This window comes from Lissotriton helveticus, chromosome 10, assembly GCF_964261635.1.
Source record: "Lissotriton helveticus chromosome 10, aLisHel1.1, whole genome shotgun sequence".
Taxonomy (NCBI): domain Eukaryota; kingdom Metazoa; phylum Chordata; class Amphibia; order Caudata; family Salamandridae; genus Lissotriton; species Lissotriton helveticus.
Genome location: NC_136071.1, coordinates 132,090,536 through 132,115,365, shown reverse-complemented (window position 1 = coordinate 132,115,365; position 24,830 = coordinate 132,090,536). Strand labels below are relative to the sequence as shown.

The window sequence follows — 24,830 nt, the reverse complement described above, 5'->3', positions numbered from 1 at the left end:
TAGGAAGGGACGTTCCTTTCCTAATAACGATCGCAAAGCCATGTACCAATGTTTTGCGACCGCAATGGTGGTCACAATGTGATGCAAATGGGAAGGGGTACCCAGGGGACCCCTTCCACTTTGTGACTGGCTCCAAAAATATATTTGGGACCACTCCCTGCCCTTCAAAATGAAAGGAAAACATATATATTTTTTTAAATGCATCCCATTTTCCTTTAAGGAAAACGGGCTGCATTAACCCTTCGGGCGTGGACTGGATTTGCCCGCGGTGTGGGAAAATTCCACGCGTGCACAGATCTGACGGCTCCCGGCCGTCAGACGCACACGCCCACCGTGACGTCGGACAGCCGGGGGCCGTCCGACACATGCAAGGGGTTAAAAAAAAAACCTGCTTTATTGAAAAGCAGTCCCAGACATGGAGGTCTGCTGAGCACAGCAGGCCACCATCCCTGGGAAGGCTATCCATTCCCAATGGGGTTGCAAATTGCGAGTGGCGCATTAATTTCATGAGCCTCACATTTTGCAACCCCATTGGGAATCGCTAACAGTGTCTCTGACACGGTTGTACATTCTAAATTGCGACTCGCAATTTGCGACTCTCAATCAAGCGCAAATTACGAGTCGCAATTTAGAGTGGTCGTACATCTGGCCTCAAGTGAGTAGGTGAAAGAGTAAGTGCATAAAGACCTGTGAATGTATAAAATTCAAATATAATTTTTTCTCATTCATTTCTCCATGTAAGGGAGTGGAAAATGATTGAAAAAGATAAATTACTTTAATGTAATATTGGCTGACACTTTGTAAATGTTGCAACTCAACAGATCTTTTTAGGGCAGAATTTCATAGATTGTCGGTGTCAGGCATTTATGCATTAATATTTACACCAATCTGTGCAAAAGTCAACATTTGTACAAAATGACTGGTTCAAAATATATTTTTTGCCTTCTCATGTTGCTCCAGATTAACTTTTTTGCACCATGTTGTTGATGCAAATGATGGCATAGAATGATATGATGCAATATATTAAACAAGTCATTGAGTTGCCTTGCCATTTTAATGGATTATAATGCATTATAATGGATTTCTAATTAATATGGATGAGATCAGGAATGGACCACCATGGCCGATTAACAGTGCTGCCTATGCCAGGATAAGGCATTTTGCATTTTTTCGCTTCAATGTAATTCTAAAGAAGATTTCATATACATTTAATAAAATATGTTGCTATCCACACCATGAACAAAAAGTAATATTCGTTTTTTTCAAAACATCCATGCTTATAATAAAATATTATTTAACTTAGAATGAACTGGAGCAGCTGATGTGCCTAGTGAAACTGGCGGATGCGGTGCATGAAGATTTACAGAAGAACCTAAATATCTACAATAAATTATTTGTCAGGTGTGTAGACATGTTTTCTTCCTGTGTACTTCTTTAAATGTTGGGGTTAATGGAACATTATGCCAGGTAATTAACCTGTATGGGAAATTACACTGCTCACAAAGTTCATGGTTAATATGCTGAAAAGAAAGAAGGAAAGACTCAAAGGAAAGGCAAGCAAAACAAAGAATTTGCATAGTTAACGTTGGCAATGATGAGATTGGCTAGCTATTACTACAGTCAGAAGCACTTATTGGTAATTGAGAATGAAGGGTCAGAGCCTGAGATTTCCCAACAATCAATTTGTTATAACCATTCAAACATATGATCCAATATTAAGTTGGTGAAGTTGGAGAGTGATGGAACAGAAGAGGGTTGGAGCTATAAGGGGTATTAAAACGAGAAAAAAGAAAAACCACATTCTTGAAGCCTTCAAATCTATCCAAGCAGTGTGGATTCGACATGTTATATAAATAGAGTTGGATAATGCTCTACAACTGAAATGGGGGCCTTTATTTTAACCTTGCTAGAGTGTAATAGAAGCCTTCCACTGCCAAAATACTGGCACCCACCACCCAGCAGACAATTACAAGACAGTAGCGACACCGCCAGCATATTGTGAGCCCCTGACTGATGTGCCATCAACAGGGGATGTGGTGGTCTCACAATTGTCCGACCGCCGTAGCCCTAATGTGGAGGCAGACCATCGGTGTGGTGGTCCCCGACCACCACCGTACCTCCGCCACAGGTTCGGCGGTCCCATGGATGGCCAAACTTGTAATCAGGCCCTTAGTGAGTTAGTAGGATGATCAGTTAGTCATAGGTCGAATATATGTTAAGTTTGCACTGCAAAAAATCCTACATCATCTCCTCATGCCTCATTATGTAAACCAACAGTGATTTAAAGATGAGTTAACCACTGTATTCAAATTCAGGAAAACCCAATTGTATAATCCTTAATTTCATAGTCAAAACTATTTTATTGTTCCCATTACCATAATTTACATGAGTAAGTAAATGCTGAACATTAACAACAACTATTGTATGAAACATCATCAATCCTTTTTGAAATATATGATACAATGGCATACATAATAAGCCCTCAAGTCTCTCATAAATGGTTGCTATGCATAGTTTCACAAATGTTCCTCTCTGGTTTTGTATTACTTGTAGCACACACAGCCAACAATGCTAGCCAGGCAAACACATCCACCATTACTTGTTTCTTTATCACATACTGCTGTTAAGTGTTTTTATGTCAGTTGGTATTAATGAGAGCTTCTTCACATTTTGTTGTCGGTTTTTTCTTTTTCTAAGAAAACATAACATCAATTCCTGTTGATTATAACTTTTTAAATACACCTTCCTACCATTAATTGCTTCTATCTCTCATACTTCTGTTGAGCTCTATATGTAACTTCTTGATCTTAGGATACTTCCTGGTCATGAATGCTTCTTTACTTCCATGGCACGTTCATCTCTTTAAAAGGAAACGTGGGGGGTGATTCCTTCATTTCAACCTTTTGGATGTTTATTGTTGATATTTCATCCAATACAGCACCTTTGCAAAAGGTGTCTACTATTATCTCTTGTTGGTTGACACTTCACAATCTATAACATTTTTAATAAGAATGGCCTAAAATCATGTTTCACTGTAAAGAAATATAAATATTGATGCGGATGATTGTTCATAAATTTTGGGTACATTACTTTTGTGTTTAACTGATTTTTTATTTACATTAAGTTTTTTTTGGGAAGGCTGGGATTGTCATACAGAAGGAAAGGCTCTTGGCTAAATGTTTCTGTTTGTGTGGGCAATATTAGAATGTTGGTGAAAGTTTTTGGTTGAGAAGGTAATGGTTTACTCACCTGTCTTTTCCGACTAAGCATACGTTTTCAATTTGGTCATTCCATACATAGGGATGTTGCTAGATACCTCCTGTAAGACTGATTCTGAGGGTCCACTTGATATGCCTTCCAAAGATTTTATTTGTTGGTCCAGGTCCTTTACTTCTAACTCAATTGCAGAGACTGAGGTGTTAGGTTGTATTCAATTGTATTTTCAACAAGGTATCCTTCCACTCCAAGTACTCAAATAATAATTTACCCATCTCCAGTGAGTCCTGTGCTCAGTATTTCTGTTCATATAATAAATATAAACCTTTAAATTTTACTAACCATTCCCTCTTTTGTATTATACAAAAGATGCAAGAGGGATGTTTTCCATTTAAACTAGGGGTGGGCGGAATGTTTCGTTCTGCCTGATTAATCGGTGGAGTTCTGGACGAATTCCGCCAATCGCCATATGGTAAAAATTTTCTCCTGCAAGTCTCCAGAATATGTGAGCTTGGTATCCCCAGCTCGATTTTCTAACGCGAGTGGTATCCAGCATTCATGAGCGATCACAGTCAGAGGGCAGCTATCTGAATAGATTTACTGTCGCTTAAGTACATTTTCTTCCTCAGAGGCAGCAAAATGAACTCAAATTGCTGTGCACTTTTGAACTACGCATGGTGCCGTTCACGTTGATTTTCAGTGCTGCTCACGCTACAGACGCTAAATTGCAGTGCAAGCTGCATATTTTCAGCCCGTTGGTGGAATCCCGCAGAATCTTGCAGAGTTTTTCCGTAAGTCCGCTGAATTCCACACGATGAAACTCCGAGTTCTGCCCACCCCTAATTTAAACCTGCTTTAGAAATAAGAAGTTATTTCTATACTGTTTCAAAACATTTATTTATTTTTAGGTCAAGCATAGGCAGTGAATGCTCTGTCCCTCAACATGCTGTAGCTCCTCTGTGGGCTTGTGGTACGCCTTTTGATTTCCATTAGTTACTTTGTATGCCATTCTGAAATGTGGGTCTTTAATGTGAGCATTGTTTGTATTGTTCCCTCACATGGTGGATGTCCCTCCTACACATATTCCACCCCTATTGTGACTATTTGTGTTAGTTATGATGCATTATTTGGTTCTGCTTGTTTTCTTTTGTTTGCACACTGGCACACTTGTCTCCACATGCACAACTTCTCCCGATGCTTAGCCATTTCGAGTGTGAGTGAAAACAGCCATTTGGAGGTCAGGCGCCGTTGTCCACACCCCATGCACATTTTGATGTTAACTTCGTGCAGGTTAATTTATGTGGATAATTAACTGCAATTGTTTTCTCTAAATTATGCCAGCCCCTGGCCTGCACCCCATTCTGTTGTGTACATTAATGGCTCTAGGGGCGGGGTGGGTGCTTTCTGGAGGCATTAGCAGAACATTGAATCCTCTTTTTCAATGCAATATTTATTGTATAGATTGCTTAAAACCATGACAATATAAAACATTTAAAAAATACATAATATACAAAATGACAAAAGAGAATGGTGATTCCTTGCAAGACCCTATAAGATGACTAGCGCATAATGCCCAAAGAATCAAAAACTCTGAATATACAAGCAGTTTTAGTTAAATTTCGGATATTTGCAGTCTATTATAATTGATCCAATTTGAGGTTTTTTTATAAAAGAAATAAAAAATACCTTACAAAAACAAAAAAACTCAATTGTAAAATGACCAAACTCTACAATACCTAATGTCCTTGATACAAAAGCCAAGAGTTATCGATTCACGCTCATCCCAATGCTTTGTTGTGAGTTTGTAAGGGAGTCCTGCACAGCTTTAAATAATTTGCCTATTCTTGCCAATTGGAAGGGCAACATGCCTGATTACATGTCCTTATACCATTAGTTAAAAAGAGTGGCTTTAATAAAGATCGCCAGGAGTCAAGCAACGTTAGGCAGCTACAAAGTAAATGTAAAAAAGTTTCTGATTTGTAGCCGCAAAGTCTACACTTAACTATCTTGGAAAGCAGTGGCCAGTTAGGGTTAAAGTCTTTAATGTGTAATGCCAGCATCCTTGCTGCCTAGATTTGGGTCAGGCAAACTCTCCCTATTGCACTATTGAGGTAAGGTTGTGCCTGAAGACAAACTTGGCTGTCATTATTATATGATACAGCCAGGGCTTGTAATGGCGGTGTAGACTTAATGTTTTGCAAGTCCGTGATCTTTGAGAGTAGTTTGGTTTGTTTTTCATTATACTTTTTACTGTGGTGTGCGTAATTGAAGAAGTATTTAGAAAGTTCAGGTCAATTTCTAGGGTTGCTGCTGCCGCCGTTAGATACGTGGACCACGGGTTGTTTTTATATTTGAATATATCTTGCAGAATAAATTTCAAGGTACCTGGCAATGTCGTTATGTATCTATAGAAGTACTATGAAAATACCCCATGCTAGACCATGCGATGCCCACCAGGCCAAATGCAAGTCTCACCAAGGGTCCCCTGATGTACTGCAGCAGTTTGTACACTCTTTTATAAGTTTTTAGGTGTAGTTTTTCAATAGTTTTAGTGAGTTGATCCGGAAAGGCTTCACTGCCATAGGTAAATGCAGAGGGTAGTAGGGCCCTAAGCACTTTTCTAATTGGGGCTGAGGAGGGGCTTTCAAGGGCTGTCTAGTAATTATTAATGCTGCCTTATGGTTTAAGTGGTGCTTGTGTATTGTTGGTGCGCCATTCGCAGAGAACCAAGTACCAAAATAATTGTAAGATTTAGCTCCTGAGATTTTTAGGGGACCCAGAGACCAGTGACAACTTGTTTGTTTTAGCGTCCTCCAAAGTATAACACCTTTGTTTTGGAATCATTTACTATCATCTTGTTTGCACTATTGTATGAATGGAGTGTATTCAGTACTCTCTGGAGTCCTATTTTTTAATTATCAAGCAGGACAATGTCATCAGCGTATTGCAATATTGTGATCTTAATATTGTCTATTTTGTGGGGGATTAAGTTGGCGTTCTTAAGTGCCCGAAACATGTCCGCCGTATATAAATTAAACAACATTGGAGGGAGGACACACCCTTGCTTTAGCACTTGATTGGTGTTAATCTTGCTAGTTAGCGCAGTATCTGACAGCTTGACCCTCACCCAAGTTGATGTATATAATGATATAATAGCGTTAAGAAGACCACTAGGAATACCCCACAACTGGAGTTTTCTCCATTGAATACCTATGTCCACCAGATCGAATGCAGTTGAGTAGACCACGAAACATGCTTAGAGAACTGTTGTCGGCTGGCTTTTTACCTGGTGGACAAGATAGGATAGGGTGATTATATAACATTGAATCCTCTACCCAGAAGGAAAGCACTCCCGCAGGTTAACACCTTGTTATTGTTGCTAAGGATTACCCTTTGAGAGAATCGAGCTTCTACCACGAAGGCCTGCTATGGCCACAGCTGGGGTCCAGGAGCAGCAGAACGGCACAGATTTCCCAACCTACAGAGACATTGGCAACATTCCACATAGATGAGAAACTTATAAATGTAAAAAATTGCTTACCCAAGCACTAGCAAACACGTAGTTTTTCTTAGATAAGCATGTGTAGCTTTTGTTTAACCAGCACATTACTTTAATTGACTTATTTTACCTATTTTACTGGTTTCCCCTTGCCCCCTCCATTTCTCTGTGTGCTGTTCCCTTCACCCCACCCCCTACCCATCCTTGTTCTTTTGTTTGTTATTCCGTGTTTCGTGACCGGGCCCTAGATCCCATGGCTGATCCGAGCATACGCTTCTGCCACTGTGCATCCGCAGTACAAAAGGGGGTGGTGATGGACAGAGCATCTGAGTCAATCAAACACTAACACCCAGTCAAAAGATCTGGGTTTAATCCATCACAGTTCTTTAGCCCACTCTGCCACCCCAGTTCAGACATGGCTATACGCAAATCAGTCTGACCCTGTGCCTCATGGGAACAGTCCAGCCCGAACTGCCAAGCCATGCCTTCCCTGGACCGGAAACAAGCTTCCCAGGACCGGTTTCTGGCCTTCCAGCCGTCTTCAGCCCGGCTTGCTTGAATCCAGTGGCAAAGTGAGCAAGGGACTCACGTCTGAGCATACCCTGCCACACTTATGGCGGCCAAAAGCGGTACAAAAGGGGATGGTGATGGACGGAGCATCTGAATCACTCTAACACTCACACCCAGTCAAAAGATCTGGATTTAATACATCACCGTTCTTTAGCCCACTCTGCCACCCCAGTTCAGACATGGCTATATGCAAATCAGTCTGACCCTGTGCCTCATGGGAACAGTCCAGCCCGAACTGCCAAGCCATGCCTTCCCTGGACCGAAAACAAGCTTTCGAGGACCGGTTTCTGGCATTCCAGCCGTCTTCAGCCCGGCTTGCTTGAATCCAGTGGCAAAGTGAGCAAGGGACTCACATCTGAGCATACCCTGCCACACTTATGGCGGCCCAAAGCGGTACAAAAGGGGGTGGTGATGGACGGAGTATCTGAATCAATCAAAAACTCACACCCAGTCAAAAGATCTGGGTTTAATCCATCACCGTTCTTTAGCCCACTCTGCCACCCCAGTTCAGACATGGCTATATGCAAATCAGTCTGACCCTGTGCCTCATGGGAACAGTCCAGCCCGAACTGCCAAGCCATGCCTTCCCTGGACCGGAAACAAGCTTCCGAGGACCGGTTTCTGGCATTCCAGCCGTCTTCAGCCCGGCTTGCTTGAATCCAGTGGCAAAGTGAGCAAGGGACTCACGTTTGAGCATACCCTGCCACACTTATGGCGGCCAAAAGCGGTACAAAAGGGGGTGGTGATGGACGGAGCATCTGAATCAATCAAACACTCACACCCAGTCAAAAGATCTGGGTTTAATCCATCACCGTTCTTTAGCCCACTCTGCCACCCCAGTTCAAACATTGCTATATGCAAATCAGTCTGACCCTGTGCCTCATGGGAACAGTCCAGCCCGAACTGCCAAGCCATGCCTTCCCTGGACCGGAAACAAGCTTCCGAGGACCGGTTTCTGGCATTCCAGCCGTCTTCAGCCCGGCTTGCTTTAATCCAGTGGCAAAGTGAGCAAGGGACTCACGTCTGAGCATACCCTGCCACACTTATGGCGGCCAAAAGCAGAGCAGGAACTTTTCCAGAGTGGAATTATTTCTTCTCATCCACATTTCATAATCTACTTTGGCAACAATCCACGTAGGTGGCAAGCTTATAAACAATTTGAGTAGCTTACTCGAACACTAGAAAACAATTGTAATTTCAAATATTGTGCTGTAAGTAGCGATAATGCATGCTTTAACTTTTGCTCAATGCTTTGGCTTTATACTGGTACAACAGCCTGTTAAGTGATCCTTTGGAGTGGTTTCTAGTTTCAGTGATTTATTTTCTCTTTTCATTGCATGCTTTATTTGTGCTCTGATTTATAACACAACCCTGTAATCTTTTAGATGTTTGGGGAATACTTTTTAAAGCTATTGAATGACTTCAGGAGTAATGGATGTAAAATATTTTACTTTACAGTTGTTCACAGCTCTTTTGTGATGACGGTGTGCTTTTAGAGCTGCCTTGTGTGCCACACCTTTATTAGAAGACTTAGGCCCAGATGCATCAAAGGAATATCTGGTCGCAAAGGGGCAGATTCTCAGAATCTGCCCCTTTACGACCGGTATTTTTACATTTGGGATGCATCATCCCAAATGCAAAAATAGCAAATTGAATATTCGCTAAATTGCTATTACTTGCATTTAAGGAATCTCAAATTGAGATTCCTTAAATGCAATGCATTAAAGTTTAAAAAATAGCGATTTCGCTAATAGGGCACGCAAATTACCATGAAGTACAACTTCATGGTAATTTGCAAAAACTTTGAAAAATGCACTAAAGTGCATTTTTCAAAGTTTCATGTCGCGCACACACATGCCCTGAGGGCATGTGTGTGCGCAACATATGTGCACAGATCAATTTCAGGGGTGCAACAGGGTGTCCTTTGGACACCCCTGCACCCTTGAAATCGCATTCTCATTTTGCGATTCGCTAATTGCGATTCGCAAATTGGAAATTCTTCCCATTCATTCCGATGGCCCTCTCGGCCCATAGGAATGAATGGGGAGGTATTCCTTAATTGCGACTCGCAATTTGCGAATCGCAATTAAGGAATTTTAAGAAATCGCTATTTTTAAAGTGATTTTTTCTTGCATACCATTTTGCTATTCCTTATTAGCGATTCCTTATTTTTCGCTAATAAGGAATCGCAAAATGGATGCTTGATGCATCTGGGGGTAGATTTGTTCCAGCCAGTAACCCACTGTGCTTTCTATACTGGGGGATACCCAATTTCTTATCGGCCCACCATCTGCCGCTGGCCCCAGGTGATGTAAAGCAAGTAATTGGAACATTTAGTTTTACTTTAACATAGTTCTACCTCTGTATAAAACTATTTTCAATAGATCCAGTACTTTTCCTGCCTTTACAAGACTCTCCTCCCTCTCAAGCGCTGCCACATTTGCATGCGCCTTTTACATCTCCATCAGCCACGCTGCTGTCTTAACAATTTTCACTTAATAGGCTCTGGAGGGAAAGGGAATTTAAAATATTTTGCTCTAAACAGATCAGTTGATCATAGCTTACTTTTTTCTAGCTCTTCCCGCCACAGTATGCAATTTTTCAGCGCTACAAGCAACCTGATTTCTGTACTACCTAATTTAAAGGCACTGAGTGTGTGCACTAATAATTAGAAGAACCTTGGACCAATCATCTGAAGCAATAACACTGAGAGAGGATGCATTATGAATAGGTTTAGGGACAGTGAGGGGAGAAAAGATATGCCTAGCTTTCACAATTGAGTTCTAAGGATGCATATGTAAAAAACACAGGAACTCTGCATGAGTCCATCCACGCCTGTGCGTTGTGAATGCTCCGTTTTACATCTGTATGCTGTGAGCGAGTATTTAAAAAAATGTATCTGAATTATACCTACATCAGTGCTTTGTGAGTGTGCATTTCAAACACAGAAGCATTTACCTTGAAGCATAAAACTGTTGAACAGATGTTCCCCTGCCAATTCATAAAGATAGGTAAATGTGCTTCATCTTTTGTTTAATTTGGAATGCAAAGTATATTTTCGTAAAACCTCATGCCAATGTTTTTTTATTGACATCTTGAAATAGACGAAACATCAAACAGGTGGTCAAATCAATTTTGGTTTGATATTCTTGTCAGTCTTGAATGTCATTAAAAGTGTGTGTGTGGGTGTGTGTGTGTATGTATATGATTTAGGGCTAGGGTTCAGTAGCGGTATAGGGTGATAAGGGTATTTTTTAGTGTGTAGGGTTGGGTAGGGGTATAGGGTGACAAGAGTGTTTTTAAGGTTTAGTGTGGGTAGGTGGTAAGGGAGTTTTTATGGATTAGGGTAGGTAAGTGTATAGGGTAATAAGGGCATTTGTTGGATCTAGGGGTGGTAGGGGTATATGTTGGTAAGGGGGTTTTAGGATTTAGGTGTGGGTAGGGCTGTAGGGTCATAAGGGTATTTTTAGGGCTTAGGAGTTGGTAGAGGGTGGTAAAGGAGATTTTAGATATAGCGGTGGGTAGTAGTATAGGGTGATAAGGGCATTTTTAGGGTTTTGGGATGGATAAGGACATAAAGTGGTACGATTACAAAAAAGGGGGGAATCATTTTTAAAAAGGAGGTGGTTGTGGGGTCTGCTCTAACAAAGAAAACAATGTAAATTGAGATATATCTGTGCTGATTTCACCTATCTTACCATATACTTACCTTGCATTGTAAAGGTATGCAAAGTAAAGGTGCCTCCTTTGAAGTTGGAAGAAGTTTCTAGAGGTTTCTCTTTGAAGTACATGGAATTCCCCGACTTCCCTGCCCTGGCCCCAAGCTGATTGCAAAGAGAATGTGGATATGACAAGCCCTTTGTGTGAAGGCAGAGCACAGCTATTCTTTTGCAAGTGGGGCTGTGTCCAACTCTGCCCCCTTCCTGCCAGCAGATGGCCCATTTTGGCACAACTAAGTCCTCTATTGTGTGACTGGGAGGAATACACAAATCCTGTCAGTTATACCCAGTCATGAGGCACAGGGGAGAGAGAATGCAGGTACCAAATGGCCAACAGGAGGAAAATTCCAATTTACTAAAAGCTAAAAAAGACTTTGACTTTAAAGAGGATTTTTAATTATAATTTCATTGATACTAAATAGGAAATGCTTAACTGGTCCTAATCAAAAGGTAGCACTTATTAAATGTAATAAGGCAGCCCAATTGTATCCTATGGGGCTGGTAGGCCTCACAATTGTGAAAAACATATTTAGGTGTGTTTCACTACCAGGACATGTAGAACTTAAACGTACATGTCCAAACTTTTAGTTACAATGCACCCTGCCCTATGGGTTACCTAAGGCTTTCCTTAGAGGTGGCACATGCAATAAAAGGGGAGTTTAAAGCTTGTTAAGGGGGTTATAATACCAAATTGAACCCAAGCTGGCTGCAAAGATAATGTGGAGATGACAAGCCCTTTATGTGAAGGCAGAGCACAGCTATTCAGTTGCAAATTGGGCTGTGCTCAACTCCGCCCCATCCTGCCAGCAGATGGCCCATTTTGGCCCACATAAGCCCTCTATTGTGTGACTTGGAGGGATTCACAGAGCCTGTCAGTTAAACCCAGTCAAGAGGCCCAGGGGAGAGAGAATGCCGGCACCAAATTGCTAACAGGAGGAAAATGCCAACTTACTAAAAGCTAAAAATACTTTAACTTTAAAGAGGCTTTTTAATTATATTTTCATAGATACTAAGTAGGAAATGCTTAAGTGGTCCTAATGAAAAGTTAGCACTTGTTAAATATAAGAAGGCAACCCAATTTTATCCTATGGGACGGGTAGGCCTCACAATTGTGAAAAACATATTTAGGTGTTTTTCACTATCAGGACATGTAAAACTTAAACGTATATATCCAAACTTTTAGTTACAATGACCCTGCCCTATGGGCCACCTAAAGCTTGCCTATGAGGTGACATATGCAATAAAAGGGGAGTTTAAGGCTTGGTAAGGGGGTTATTTTACCAAGTTACAATGGCAGTTTAAAACTGCATTCAGGCTAAATTTTAGGGGACTATGTATGTGTGTGGCTCAGTTACTGCTGCAGGCCCACTAGTAGCATTTAATTTGCAAACCCTGGGTATATGTTATACCCCTCTAAAAGGGACGCATATGTAAATTAAATATGCCAGTCAGGTGTAAACCAATTTAACCATGTTTAGTGGAGTGAGCACAAAAAAGCACTTAAGCACTGGTTAGCAGTGGTAAAATGCACAGAGTCCTATGCCAACAATATGAATTCAGCAAAAAGGGCAGGGACAAAGGCAAAATGTTTGGGGTGACCCTCCAGAAAGGGCCAGGTCCAACAAACTTGAACAGTGTTGTAAAACCCATTCACCTACCAACCGATCAACCTTACTCCTTAGAACGGATGCCGGAACTTTGACTAATTTTTTCTGGCAATCAGAATTCTCAGTTTTATAGGGTAGGAATTCCATTTTACTTTGTTGATTTCTTTTATTTCGGCAAAATTCCTGGCAAGTTCTTATCCACCTGGGATCAAACCAACTTGGGTAGATGCTAAGGACTGAGAGATCAGAGCACACTTGTTGCATTTGTAATCATTGGGAACGATTGTCCCTAGTGAAAGACAAAGGCTGGAGCTTCCGTGAGCTTTCTGGAAGTTACAAAGAGCTTGAGATCTCCAGGTCAAAAGATAACTCCTGTGTTATTCTGAATGCAGTTGCATGACATTTAGGGTCAACTAAATATTTAGGGTGAAGTGTGGAGAAGTGTGACTCACTGGGTGGAGAAGTGTGGCTCACTGGTTAGAGGAGGCAGACCCTGAAGCAGAGGTCAGACCCGGGACCAGGGTTCAATTCCTGACGCGGCAGGGTCTTGAGCCCAAACTCGATAATTCTCGCTTCGGTGCCTACTCCAATCACGGGTTCACACTCTGCAACTCTGGGCAATAGCTTGCTTAATCTCCACTATGGCCCCCCCTGTGGCGGGATGCCTGGCTTTCACCTTGGGGATGCCCAGTACGGGTTATCTCACAGGGAAAAGCCAGGACGGGTTCCCAAAGCAAGCGCCTTGAGACTTGCGGTGATAAGGCGCTATATAAGAACCTATGACATGCAAAAAGGAGGAGTATATTTTGATTTTCCATTGATCGTTATTCCAACTGCGCTGCATCATCTATATGTAAACAAAGAGATTACTGTGTCAAACTATAGTTCAATGCTACTCCTTTCTCCTAGAGAAATCATTGACACTTCGACCTAGGTATCCTAGGTGAGCGAAAGGTCTCAGTTATCTACTTGGAGTTCATTTGTACCTGAAGGACCTGGAACATCTCTAGTGAATGCCAGTACCCTTTATGTATGCATCTAATAACCAATAGCTGCCTTGGAGAGTAGGTAGAGCAATGCTCCGTAGTGTACTCTAAATGGTCTAAGGCAAGAAGGTAACAGATCCCTTGAGCAACTCAGTGTCCTACTAGGCCCATACATACCCAGGGAGGATAAACTGTAAGTATGCACAATGGAGAACTGGAATACTTGGGCCCTATTACAGGCATAAAGGGTGGGATATGTTTGGAATATTAAAGGAGTTTGCACTGTTGAGATTCATTTTGAGTAGTGTTATGCCAATCACAGTTGCGTGGAAATGAAGGGCCAGATTTACAAACCTTTTACACTGGGTTTTGCATCAAGGAATTGGTGCAAACCTGTGCAAAAGGTTTTTTGTAGAATTTTCTTTCAAGCCCCAAACTTGTATTGCAGGGGTAAAGTGCAGAAAAGCAACACACATTAGCAGTAGCGGTCGGCAGTAGGAGTTATTGCAGGGCGGTGATGTGGGCAGGGGGAGGGGCAGGGTGGGGGGTAGTAATGTATGGATTACGGAGTTTTACAGGTAAGTAAGCATTTAAATAAATAAAACGAATTTTGTTGCGCGCACTGCATCACATTTGGTGATGCAGTGCGCGCAACTAAATTTGTTTTATTTATTTAAATGTTTACTTACCTGTAAAACTCCGTAATCCATACATTACGACCCCCCCACACCCTGCCTCTCCCCCTGCCCACGTCACCGCCCTGCAGTAACTCCTACTGCCGACCGCTACTGCACATTAGCTCAAAGTGCAGTTTTGGATTACTCTGTGTCAGAGGGGCATTACATGGGTGGTACATGGGCGTTCCTGTGCTACCACCCCTGCTTTTGGACACAAACCCTACCGAAAAACTATGATAGACAGGATTTAGCTGCCAAACATAACGCCACTTTGAAGCATGCGTTAAAAGAAGAAATACTTTTTATTTCCCCTTTCTTTATTAACTTTGCATGTGTGTGACACTGTATTTTTTACAGTTTGTCTAGGTATAGTATTTGCTCTTGAAGGTTACCCTTCCAATACAAACCTAACCTAAACCTAATCAGACACCCTTGCACTATGGAGCAAAGGAGTGAATGTGGCACTTGGTACCCTGTTGTTCGCTGGTGCTGGGGAGAGAGTGTCATATCTCTGTAGGTATGGTGCTTTCCTCTTCTCTACCTGTCACTTTGGGTGCTGCTCTGTGTTTTGTGGCAGGGTCGTTAATCTGGGCTAGTTTCCTTGGATGTGATTCTGAAAAAGGCTATGGATATAGTGCCTTTTATGTATTCATATCCTGAGAATAATTGGTGGGTTAATTGCTGAGGTCATGTAGTCGAGCACTGATTAAAATATAATGGTTCTGGGAAATGGGTTTGAATCATATGAACTGTTTATGATTTGTCAGTATTGTCATGATTTATGAAAGCACTGATAAAGGTTATTCATTAGCCCTTTTAAAATGTGTTTAATAAATAATTGGCTCCTGGTAACTGGATCTTATGCTCAATCATTGTATGTTATGCGATTGTCATTGGTATTTTTCATACCAGTATATATTTATTGAAGAACAACTCCCCTTGTTTGAGTATTTTGCAATTTCTTCGAACAGCATGCTTAGGAAGTGACTTTGTTTAAGTTTGTCTTATACTTTTATTTTGAAAATCTGTTCCTCCTGAATGTATGTATATATTTTAAAATGCTATCCGATAATATCTGCTTTTATACAATTATCACCATCTGGCGTATCTTTCTGTTTTATACCTGTTCCCAGGTAAGAGGTACACTATAAAGTGTCTTTTGATATAAAATGTCAGCAGGCAGAGCATCAAAGAAGTGCCTCTGGGGTCCTGGCAGCTGGATATTAAAGGCGGCATATCTTGCTTTAGCACAGTCGGAGAATATTTTGACCCAAACTGAATCAAAAGGGGTGAAGAGGTGCTTGGAAAATTGCCAATGCCTGAAGGACATACTTCAAAGGTCTATGCCCAAGAATATCCTCATACATTCATAGACTAACTCTCACTTTTATCTCATTTTCAGCATCGTGAAGGTGGACCTGTTCAGCATTGCATACCACCAACTAGAAAATCTGGTAAAGCATGCGCTTTTTATTCAGATTTGTATATATTTTCAGAATGCAAATGCGTGAGCATGCTACTGCCTTGGCTACCTTTATTGTACAAAAATCAGAACATCCAGTGCCCACATTTTATCGTGATATCATCTTTCAGAATAATTTTCCATAATTCACAGGAATTACAGTAGCAGCCAATGTGTCCATAGAGTGGTGGAATGGGAGGGAGGCATGACGTGGGGGACGGACAGACGGATGAGGGGACGCTCCTCTCCCCTGCAGGCACATGCTCTCACAATCCAAGCAGCCAACCCTGACGCTGCTTTCATGCTGCTGAAAGCAGCGTCAGGATTGGCCTGAGCACTGATGATTTGCACTCCCAGTTAGGCTGGGAGCCTGTGCCTGCTCTCCCCAACCCAGCAACACTGCTCAGGTCGAAGAGAGCTTGAATTTGCATTATGGTTTGGTGGTCCTGAGATGGCTTGACCAGGCCATCATGCACACTGAATAGCACTGCAACCACTTCTCCACCAGCCTGTCATCCCCCTAGCCCCACCCCCAAGCCTCGGCTCTGAGAGCAGAAATAAAACGATAATAAACAAGTGTTTATTTTCATTTCATTTTTCATTTTTTGGGCTGCTGGCAGGTGGGGCAATGGTCCCCTGCCATAGCGGAGGAGCCGCCGTTGAGAAATTTCATAATTCCTATAAATTATGAATACAGCTATAATAATGAAGAGGATGGAGGGTTGGGCATTGAAGTTTCTATAGATGGCTGCTATCTTGTGGAAGTGTTTGACAAGGTCGTTGCAGAGTAATTGTGAGGAGGGTATCGGGTTTTCGGTGGCTAATGGGCAGGTGAACTCCATGCTGATGGTGAAGAGTTCCTTGGTTTAGTTGGTGCTAATCTCGATCGGGTGAGTCAGGATTTCCTTTTTGCAGCTTTGAGCTGGCATGGTAGTCGTTGAGGTCTGATTTGTGGGTGGTTCAGTCGATGTGGTTACTACTGGTGCACTAGCTTCTTTCCATTTGCTTGCACCTGCACTTCAACATGCTGAGTCCTGGGGTCTACCAGCTGATTGGTTTGGTGGGTCTGTGCGTTTTGGCTGCTTTGGTGGGAGCGACTCGGTTGCTAGTGCTGGTGATCCAGGCATTAAAGTTCTCTACTGTCTGGTCCAGGTTGGTGATGATGTTGGACTGTGTAGTCCTGAGGGCGTCGGTCCATTGTTGCTGAGTGACCTTGGACCAGCAGTGCTAGGGATGCTGTTGTGGTTGGGGGTGGTGCGGAGAAGTCTGGTGAAGGTGAAGAGTATGATGGAGTGGTCCAACCAGCGGAGTGCCAAGGTGTAGCTGTATTTGATTCTGTTGCTGGACGTAAAATTCGGGTCCAATGTGTGTCCTGTTTGTGCGTGGCGTCGGCGACCCCCTGCTTGACGCAGATGTTGTTCAATCTTTCTATGAAGTCAGTAGAATTGGTGTCAGTAGAGTTGTCCAGGCGGAAGTTGAGGTCTACCAGGCAGAGGTAGGGTTCAGATTCTACTGAGAGCGGGGTGATAAATTAAGCCCTGAGAGTGCCTTTTTGTATTCCAGTACACTACATTAAAGTGTAGTTGTGATTCTCACACTCTCAGCACAATTACACACAGAAATAATGCAAGTGACGGGTCAGCTGTCCACCTTTTACCCCGCCCCCCCCCCCCCCATTTGCGCAAAGCAGAGGAGTTTTTGAGCATCTGTCAGTTCCCAAAGACTCACTCCTGCAGCAGGGAGGCTAACAGACGTTCCACCACTGAAGAGCATCCCCAGCACACCAAGCTGGCAGAGGAACTCTATAGAGTAGGCGCGGCCGGTTCAGGTAAGAACATCGGGGCGGGGAGGGGGAGTCGACAGACGATGGGATAGGGAAAATAAAATAAATAAATAAATAAAACCACTTGCCTTGCACGCACCACATTGCCGAGTCGGCAATGCAGTGATTGCAAGGTAGGCATCTTAATTTATTTATTTATTTTATTTTCCCTATCCCGTCTTCTGTCAATCTCCACCCATGACCCACCGTTCTTAACTGTACTGGCCACGCCTGCTATAGGAAGTGAAAGAAGACTTTGCTCAGCAGTCTGTGTTGGAAAGGGGACAACACACAAGGAGTAGCTGAGGAACATTTATTTAATAATGCTATAAGAAAATTGGGTCTTCTAAATAAGTGCAGAGAGATTTTTGGAGTAAACAGGAGAAAAGACAATACCTGTGTAGGGGGTTGAACTGCACTGGTCTGTGATACACTAACTCCTGTGTACATGGGTACCTTAGTGTTTGTGTGCATTCACAGGTGGCTGAGGATGTCAGTGCTGCCATGGAAGAACTGAGGGCAGGATCCGAGCAGGAGGGGTCCAGAATGACGCACTCCAAGGGCGAGACTTTGTTTGAACTATACATCACACTGAATGAGCTGAAGCGGCTTAAAGACTTCTTACCTTTAAAGTGAGTAAGACAATATCCTTCTGATCTTCTAGTACAATGGACAACAGTCCTGCAATTTCAGGGTGTCCATGGAGGTTACTGAAAACAATTATTGTCAGATGCATGTCAAAGAAAGTGTTCTGCTTTTTGAAAACAACAATGCCATACATCTGCAAACTGAGTCACTCAGGCAAATATTTTTTGCAGAATCGCCATAGAGTTTCTTCTTTAAGAGAGACCAAACAAAAACAGTACATTTTATACAAATTGGTGTGTTTGTGTAATGATTTAAGTATACTTTAGGAGTGTAATAGGAACTGGACAAAATAGGTAAAAATCAAATATTGTAATAATATACTCTTGTAACCATTAGTCAGTTCATTTTTCCCTTTTGAGTCTACAATAATATCATAGGGCAAATTAAAATAATGGCTTTATTGTGATACTGAACAGAAGCTGTGGGAAAGACAGTGAATGACAATTAGAAAAAAGGTCCACCTATGTGACTGATTAAACACCCACAACAGTGCTACTGTTTCTATTTTGTGGTCCATACTTTCCTTCCTTTTGACTACCAAGGATCCATTGTGCCTTTAACATGCCTTCTTAAATTCTGCTATTTTGTAACAAAATAATCTCTTCTGGGATTTTTCCCATGCAACAAGCATTATGTTTTGGTATTCAATGATTTTATTGGGCATTTTCCTTTTTTAACAATTCATTCATACTTTTCTAAGTGTGAACGCAGTCTGCAAGCTACACGTTTTTGTGACATGACCTGTAGTTTTTCGAGCATTGTAAGTCTTTTCTTAGCGGAACCCATACATTCTTAGATATAGAAGAAGCCAGGAGTAGTAGCATCACATAAATATCAGATGCATTGTTAGCAAATTTCAGATCCTTGATCCAGCCTGAAATTGTGGGAGTTGGACTCCATCCCCAGTGCATCACCACCTTCCTCTTGGTTAAGAGGAGGGCCATGGGGGTGAACTTTCTTTCCATTGGTGGGACCTTTTTAAATTATCCCAGCAAGGCTACTAAGGGACAGATGTCAAATGTTTGTTGTGTCAACTTTCTCAATTCGCACTTTATCTCACCCAGTGAGCTGCAACCCCAGGACATTTCCAAGGGATGTATGACGTTACAACGCATACTTTTACAACGCCTACCTTTACAACGCATTTTTTACACCGCAACATCCATTACAACGCACACCATTACAACGCATGCCATTACAACGAATTCTTTGAAACTACCTTTACAACGCATTCCACTACAACGCATACTACATTTACAACGCATACCATTACAACGCATTACATTGCATTGCATGTAAGGTAAGTGTTGGATAGTGTAGGGGTAAAAATGACTATTCTAACTCCAGGGGGTGCAACAGTAGGGTAAGTGTTGGATAGTGTAGGGGTAAAAATTACTATTCTAACTCCAGGGGGTGCAACAGTAGGGTAAGTGTTGGATAGTGTAAGGGTACTATGTGTTGTAATGCTATGCGTTGTAATGGTATGCGTTGTAATGACTGCGTTGTAATGGCATGCGTTGTAGTGGTGTGCATTGTAGTGTCATGCGTTGTAATGACTGCGTTGTAAATGCATGCGTTGTAATGGATGTTGCATTGTAAAAGTTTCGTTGTAATGGTAGTGCGTTGTAAAAGTTGCGTTGTAAAGGTTGTATACCATTTCCAAGCTATTTGGAAGAGGTCAACGTCCACTTATGATCATCTAATGCATGTGCTCTCGGCTACCAGCCCCATTTGTTTTTTTGTAGTCTGGCCAATGAAATATAAGCTAACAAGTTGCACACCTATAGACCCATAGGTGTGTCTCCCATGGCACCAGTGTAGATTTGCTGTACTCTTACAGCTGAAGTTATAACAAAGAAGACTTCAAACGAAAATTTCTAGTATTCAAGAAAATTTATATTTCAGTCACTTTTCTTGTGTTCGTAACATGTAGCAACAATCCCAGCAATGAAATATAAGATCATTGGGTCAAATTTGACATGCAGTGATGCACGTTTGCCATGAAGTGTGATGCTTCTCGCATTCATACATAAGAATTTCCACTGTTCATTTGTCAGAATAAATCCCAGAACCCCTTCCCAGCCAGCCCAGGCCGCTGAGGAGCTCGGTCAGGCCCCAAGATTGTCCACATATATATACAGGAGACCAAATGTAGGGGCGCCTGTGGAAACCTCTGGAGAGGGACTCGCAGGGAGTTGTGTATTCTATAAAATAGGAAGATGTTGAGTGGATCCAAAGTGTTAACGTCTCCTGGAAACTGTGCCAGGTTTTTGAACTGGCCATTTGTGAACACACCCTCAATGGTGACTAACCCCAATCTATCTAAGTGCAGTTTTGCCTTCGGTTCAGACATTAAAGGGATCCAAGGATTCTGTTCTAATGGGATTGATAGGGAGTAGAGCCATTCCTGCCCTAGTTTGGTTGTTGTTTGTCTTCAGGCACTGACAATGCACACCATAGGGTTAATCCAAACCCCACCATTGCCACACAGGGAGCTGAATAGTGTTCTTCAGGGGGCACAGCACTGCTGCCTTCATTTCAGCAGGGAGATGCAGGCACATGTGGGGCTGCTAGAACCATAAGTAAGCGATTCCCAACTGGGCTGAATGCTAAAAAAGTTCTAGCTCTGGAACCAATAGTCCACCGGACTCATATGGGCAAGTTAGCCCATTTCTTTTTCCCACCCTCACCAATTTAATCATAAAAGATATCAATGTTTCAAAAACAGGCACGAGTTAGGCAATTGGTATGCTCAAGAAATCTGAAAGGTTAAAGTGGATTAGCTTTTTTGTGGTTGCAATGTGCCCTGCCTATTCAGTGGTTAACTTGTTCAGCTAACTTGTTCAGTGTCTCCCCATCTCAGCCCCTTATTTCCAGCAAAGCAATGCTGTGTACTCTAATACCCAGATATCAAACCAAGTCCTCTATCAGCTACAATGGAAAGTCCAAAATGTACCTCCCTGTGCTGCTAGAGAAAATTGCAATACTAAAGTTTCTCCCCATTAATTTTGAAGCCTGACAGATGTAATCATTTCATGCAGCACTGAACTGCTGAGGTGCGGAATTTACAGGTACTCCAAGTTCAGCGCTGAGAATCCCATAATCAATGAGGAATTACAGGGGGAATCAGGTTTTACAGGTCTAATTCCTTGATTCAATCAGCCATCCCACATATTCCATGAAGATTCGCACACAGATTTCAGCCAATTTGAGCATGAGACTGTCACATTAATTTCAAAACTAGGGGGCTCTTTACGATGGTGGGCGGACATCAGTCCGCGCACCATTGTTGCAGTGCTGGGACCGCCCACCAGATGTGCGGCTGTCCCACCACACATATTAAGATGTCCCTGCCATACTGGCCGGCGCATCCAGGGCCTTCAACATTGCGGATGGTGCTGCAGGCTGCAGCACCGTTCTCAATGTGAAAACGCATGCACTGCATTTCCCAGCACTGCATGGCAGGCGCCACGCGGTGACTGCCACGCACTGCAAGGAAATGCAGGGGGGTACCATGAGTATCCCCAGTGCAGCAACACCGTCCTCAACAAGGGGGGCCAGCAAACCGAATCCCTGCCAGACTTTCCGGTGCCTGCTAGGCACCGTCTCTATTTTAGGCACCCTGCACCCACCGCCAGGCAATCTGGACGATTGCCTTTGGGGGTGAAGTGGCAGATGGACTTTGCGTCCGCCGCGGTGCCCACAGCCATCCTAATTGGGCGGTGCGTAAAATGCTTAGTGATGGCGGAAGGACCGCCACCGCCGGTACGGAGGTGGCGGTCCTTCCGCCATCCTAATGACCCCCTAGGTTACCAGCACCATCGGGAATTACGGTTGTCTAGTAAACAGGGTCCTATGAGATAACAGCTAACTTTTAGACTGAAATACTCTAAAACAAGAATTACACTTCTTCAAGCAATGGTTAAAGGGCCTGACCCAAAGCCTCTTCCTGGATATATTGTCGTGTTGTTCACATGCCCTCTGGTACTCAGTAAAAGCAGCTGTCTGTAGCCAAGCCCAAAAATTGTGAAGACTCAGTCTCTGACATTATCATCAATGAATCATTTAAATTGTATATATTTCTTTTATTGTCTGTTTAATGAGCTGCATTTAATATTACCACCATGAATGTTATTCTGAATGGTGAAATCTCCTATAGGGTGACAGGACACAGAAAAGAGAACCTTCTAAAGCAGTCTTAATTCAGAAAACAGCAGCACACAATTTCCTCCTGTGTTCCATGGTTCTAAAGCATTGCCTTTTAAACCTCCTGAAGGTTATAGTTTTACAAGACCAAATCCATGGCAACAGTTCTTACTTAGAGCTTTAGAGTTTCCAAACTTAAAAAAAGACATTCCTCATTAAAAGTGTTTTTAACACCCTTGCTTGCTCAGGCTATGAAAGACTAGCCAAAATGCTCAATGATGCCATGATATGCATACACTGTAATTAGCCATATATGCTTGGTAGTATGCACGTGTAGTTTCAATAAGTGCACTCGAATACAGTTCTGCATAAAAACTATAAATGTCTTTCTGTATCCCTGTCAGTTTCTCGTGCAGCGTCTGCCTTTTTGCCAGTGCAGGCCAAACTCCCACTGAGAGAACAACTTGTGAATGGGGCCAGTAAAGCTCTACTGAGGTTGGGTCTGTTGATCGGAATAAGTGGGGATTTGCAGATTCGCAAGGGGATGTGGAGCAGTATTTATTTGTTAAATCTATTATTGTCAAGCTGTTGATTCTTTCAGACTAACCCACGGTTCACAGCATTTGGACTGGATATTGGGTATTTGCTCAGCCATCCCGTCTTGCCCGCTGACCTACAGATTTTATCCGTAGAAATTTGTCCACTCAGTTGTTTTTCTTGGCCTTAATTTATGGCCCATTCAGAATGTAACATAGAATAAAAAAAGTCTGTGCTGGCATCACAGAAGCAATTTTTAGCATGTTTGGAGGCATCCTTTCTGAGCATCCACCACAAACAATTACCTTAAAACGCCCATCAATGAACAAATGACATATTTTGCTTTATTTTTTTGAATAATCTTATTTGTTTCTGCAGAGACAATAAATCTCTAGCGTTGTCGGGATTCCATGAATGGTTTAAATTATCAATCCATACTTGGCTGAGAACAGTATATGAAAAGACCTGTGAAAGGATACAGAAGTCTGTTGACATGGACAAGGTACGTCTCGAATTAAATTATTATTTTTTTAAAATAGGCAGACTTTGCAATAATTCGTTGTTTTAGTGCAGGATTTCTCTTCCCAGACTTTTCGAGGGGGAAATGTTATCTTCAGTGTCGCAAGCAACAGAATGGTTGCACTAACTAAAAGTTAACCTTGGTCAAAGTCAAAATTATTACTATCTGTTATTTCTTACTTGTCACATTTTTGGAAAAATCTATTAAATCTGTTTGATAATACCATCTACCAATCAAGACGTACTGAACACATACTCAACAAAAGCAATATAAAATATAAAAAACTAAGGCTTTTCCAAAAGCTATGTGAAGCAGACCGTGGGGGAATTGGGAACGCGTGTATAAACAACCACCACTGCTAGCATATGTTCGTATATTTACACTCTACCCTCAATCGTATTGTTTCTACATGTCTACTTGCTTGGCTTTTCTCGCTAACTTCAGGATTATTCTGGAGCAACCCTCGGGTTCCCGCCTTTCTCCCTCCTGTTTGTTGTTGTTCAGCAACTGTTCATGTCTTTCTTAAATGTAAAATGCAGAGCTTCCCACATCAAACCTTGCTGTTTTTAACCTAACCAAAGGGCCCCATAAAGAAACTAACCTATCTAGGAAGGGACACCTTTTGGTAATTTGGAATTCATTTGGATCCCTGAAAAAATACTCGCTCCGCTGTAGCTCGGGTGTCAAAGCACACCCGGATACACGAGTTATACTGGGTGGGAACCCTGTGATGAAGCATGCCACTAATAAATCTAGTGATGGTTCTTTTACGAAAAGTTGGGAAACCCCTACTTTGATCAAGGGAGAAAACATAACATACAGTACATATTCTCCCTTTCCTTGTTTGATACTTAAATAGATGGCATTTTGGAAGTGGAGAAAAATGATGCACTTCTAACTCCACTTGATGATTTGAAATCTCTGAAATGTAAGCTATTGTTAGCACAGTTTCTTGATCGGATGCATCAAACTCATCAAAACCAAAAATCATTTGACTGTTGCTCTTCCATACCTGTGCTTTCTGTTGAGTTGTGCCACACTATGCAATACACTTTGATTTACCACTCTTTTTGTTTACTTAAATTCAGGTTAGCCGCACAAAGCTCGTAAAACAGATCCTGGCTCAGGGGTAGACTTTCTGCAGTTGTACATGTAGGGGTAAAAACATGGGTGTAAACATGAGAAAGGTAAGGGTGGCCATTTGGAAGGTAGAACACTCCCACAAGGCCAAAACTTTATGGAGATTCACAAATCTTCCCTAAGATTATCACACCTAATTTCTGCACCTATAGGAAGGTCTAGACTGGCTATTATATCAGACTGGCATTTCCAAGGTTGGTTGCAGGTTAGGGGCCTGTGTTGTGGCCTGTACAAGTAGACACAGGTAGCCTTGTGAAGTTTCCAAGTCTTCATTATTGGTT

At 42.2% G+C, this 24,830-nt stretch overlaps 1 protein-coding gene across 1 annotated transcript in view; it reads left to right on the top strand.

The window, feature by feature from the left end:
- BAIAP3 (BAI1 associated protein 3) overlaps positions 1–24,830 on the top strand; it is a 1,057,809-nt gene that overhangs the window by 884,457 nt on the left and 148,522 nt on the right. Inside the window, exons 19-22 of the mRNA XM_078664937.1 lie at positions 1,304–1,401; positions 15,677–15,728; positions 18,039–18,190; positions 23,268–23,391. Of these exons, the coding sequence (XP_078521063.1) occupies positions 1,304–1,401; positions 15,677–15,728; positions 18,039–18,190; positions 23,268–23,391 (426 nt within the window). The remainder of the gene's footprint in view (positions 1–1,303; positions 1,402–15,676; positions 15,729–18,038; positions 18,191–23,267; positions 23,392–24,830) is intronic.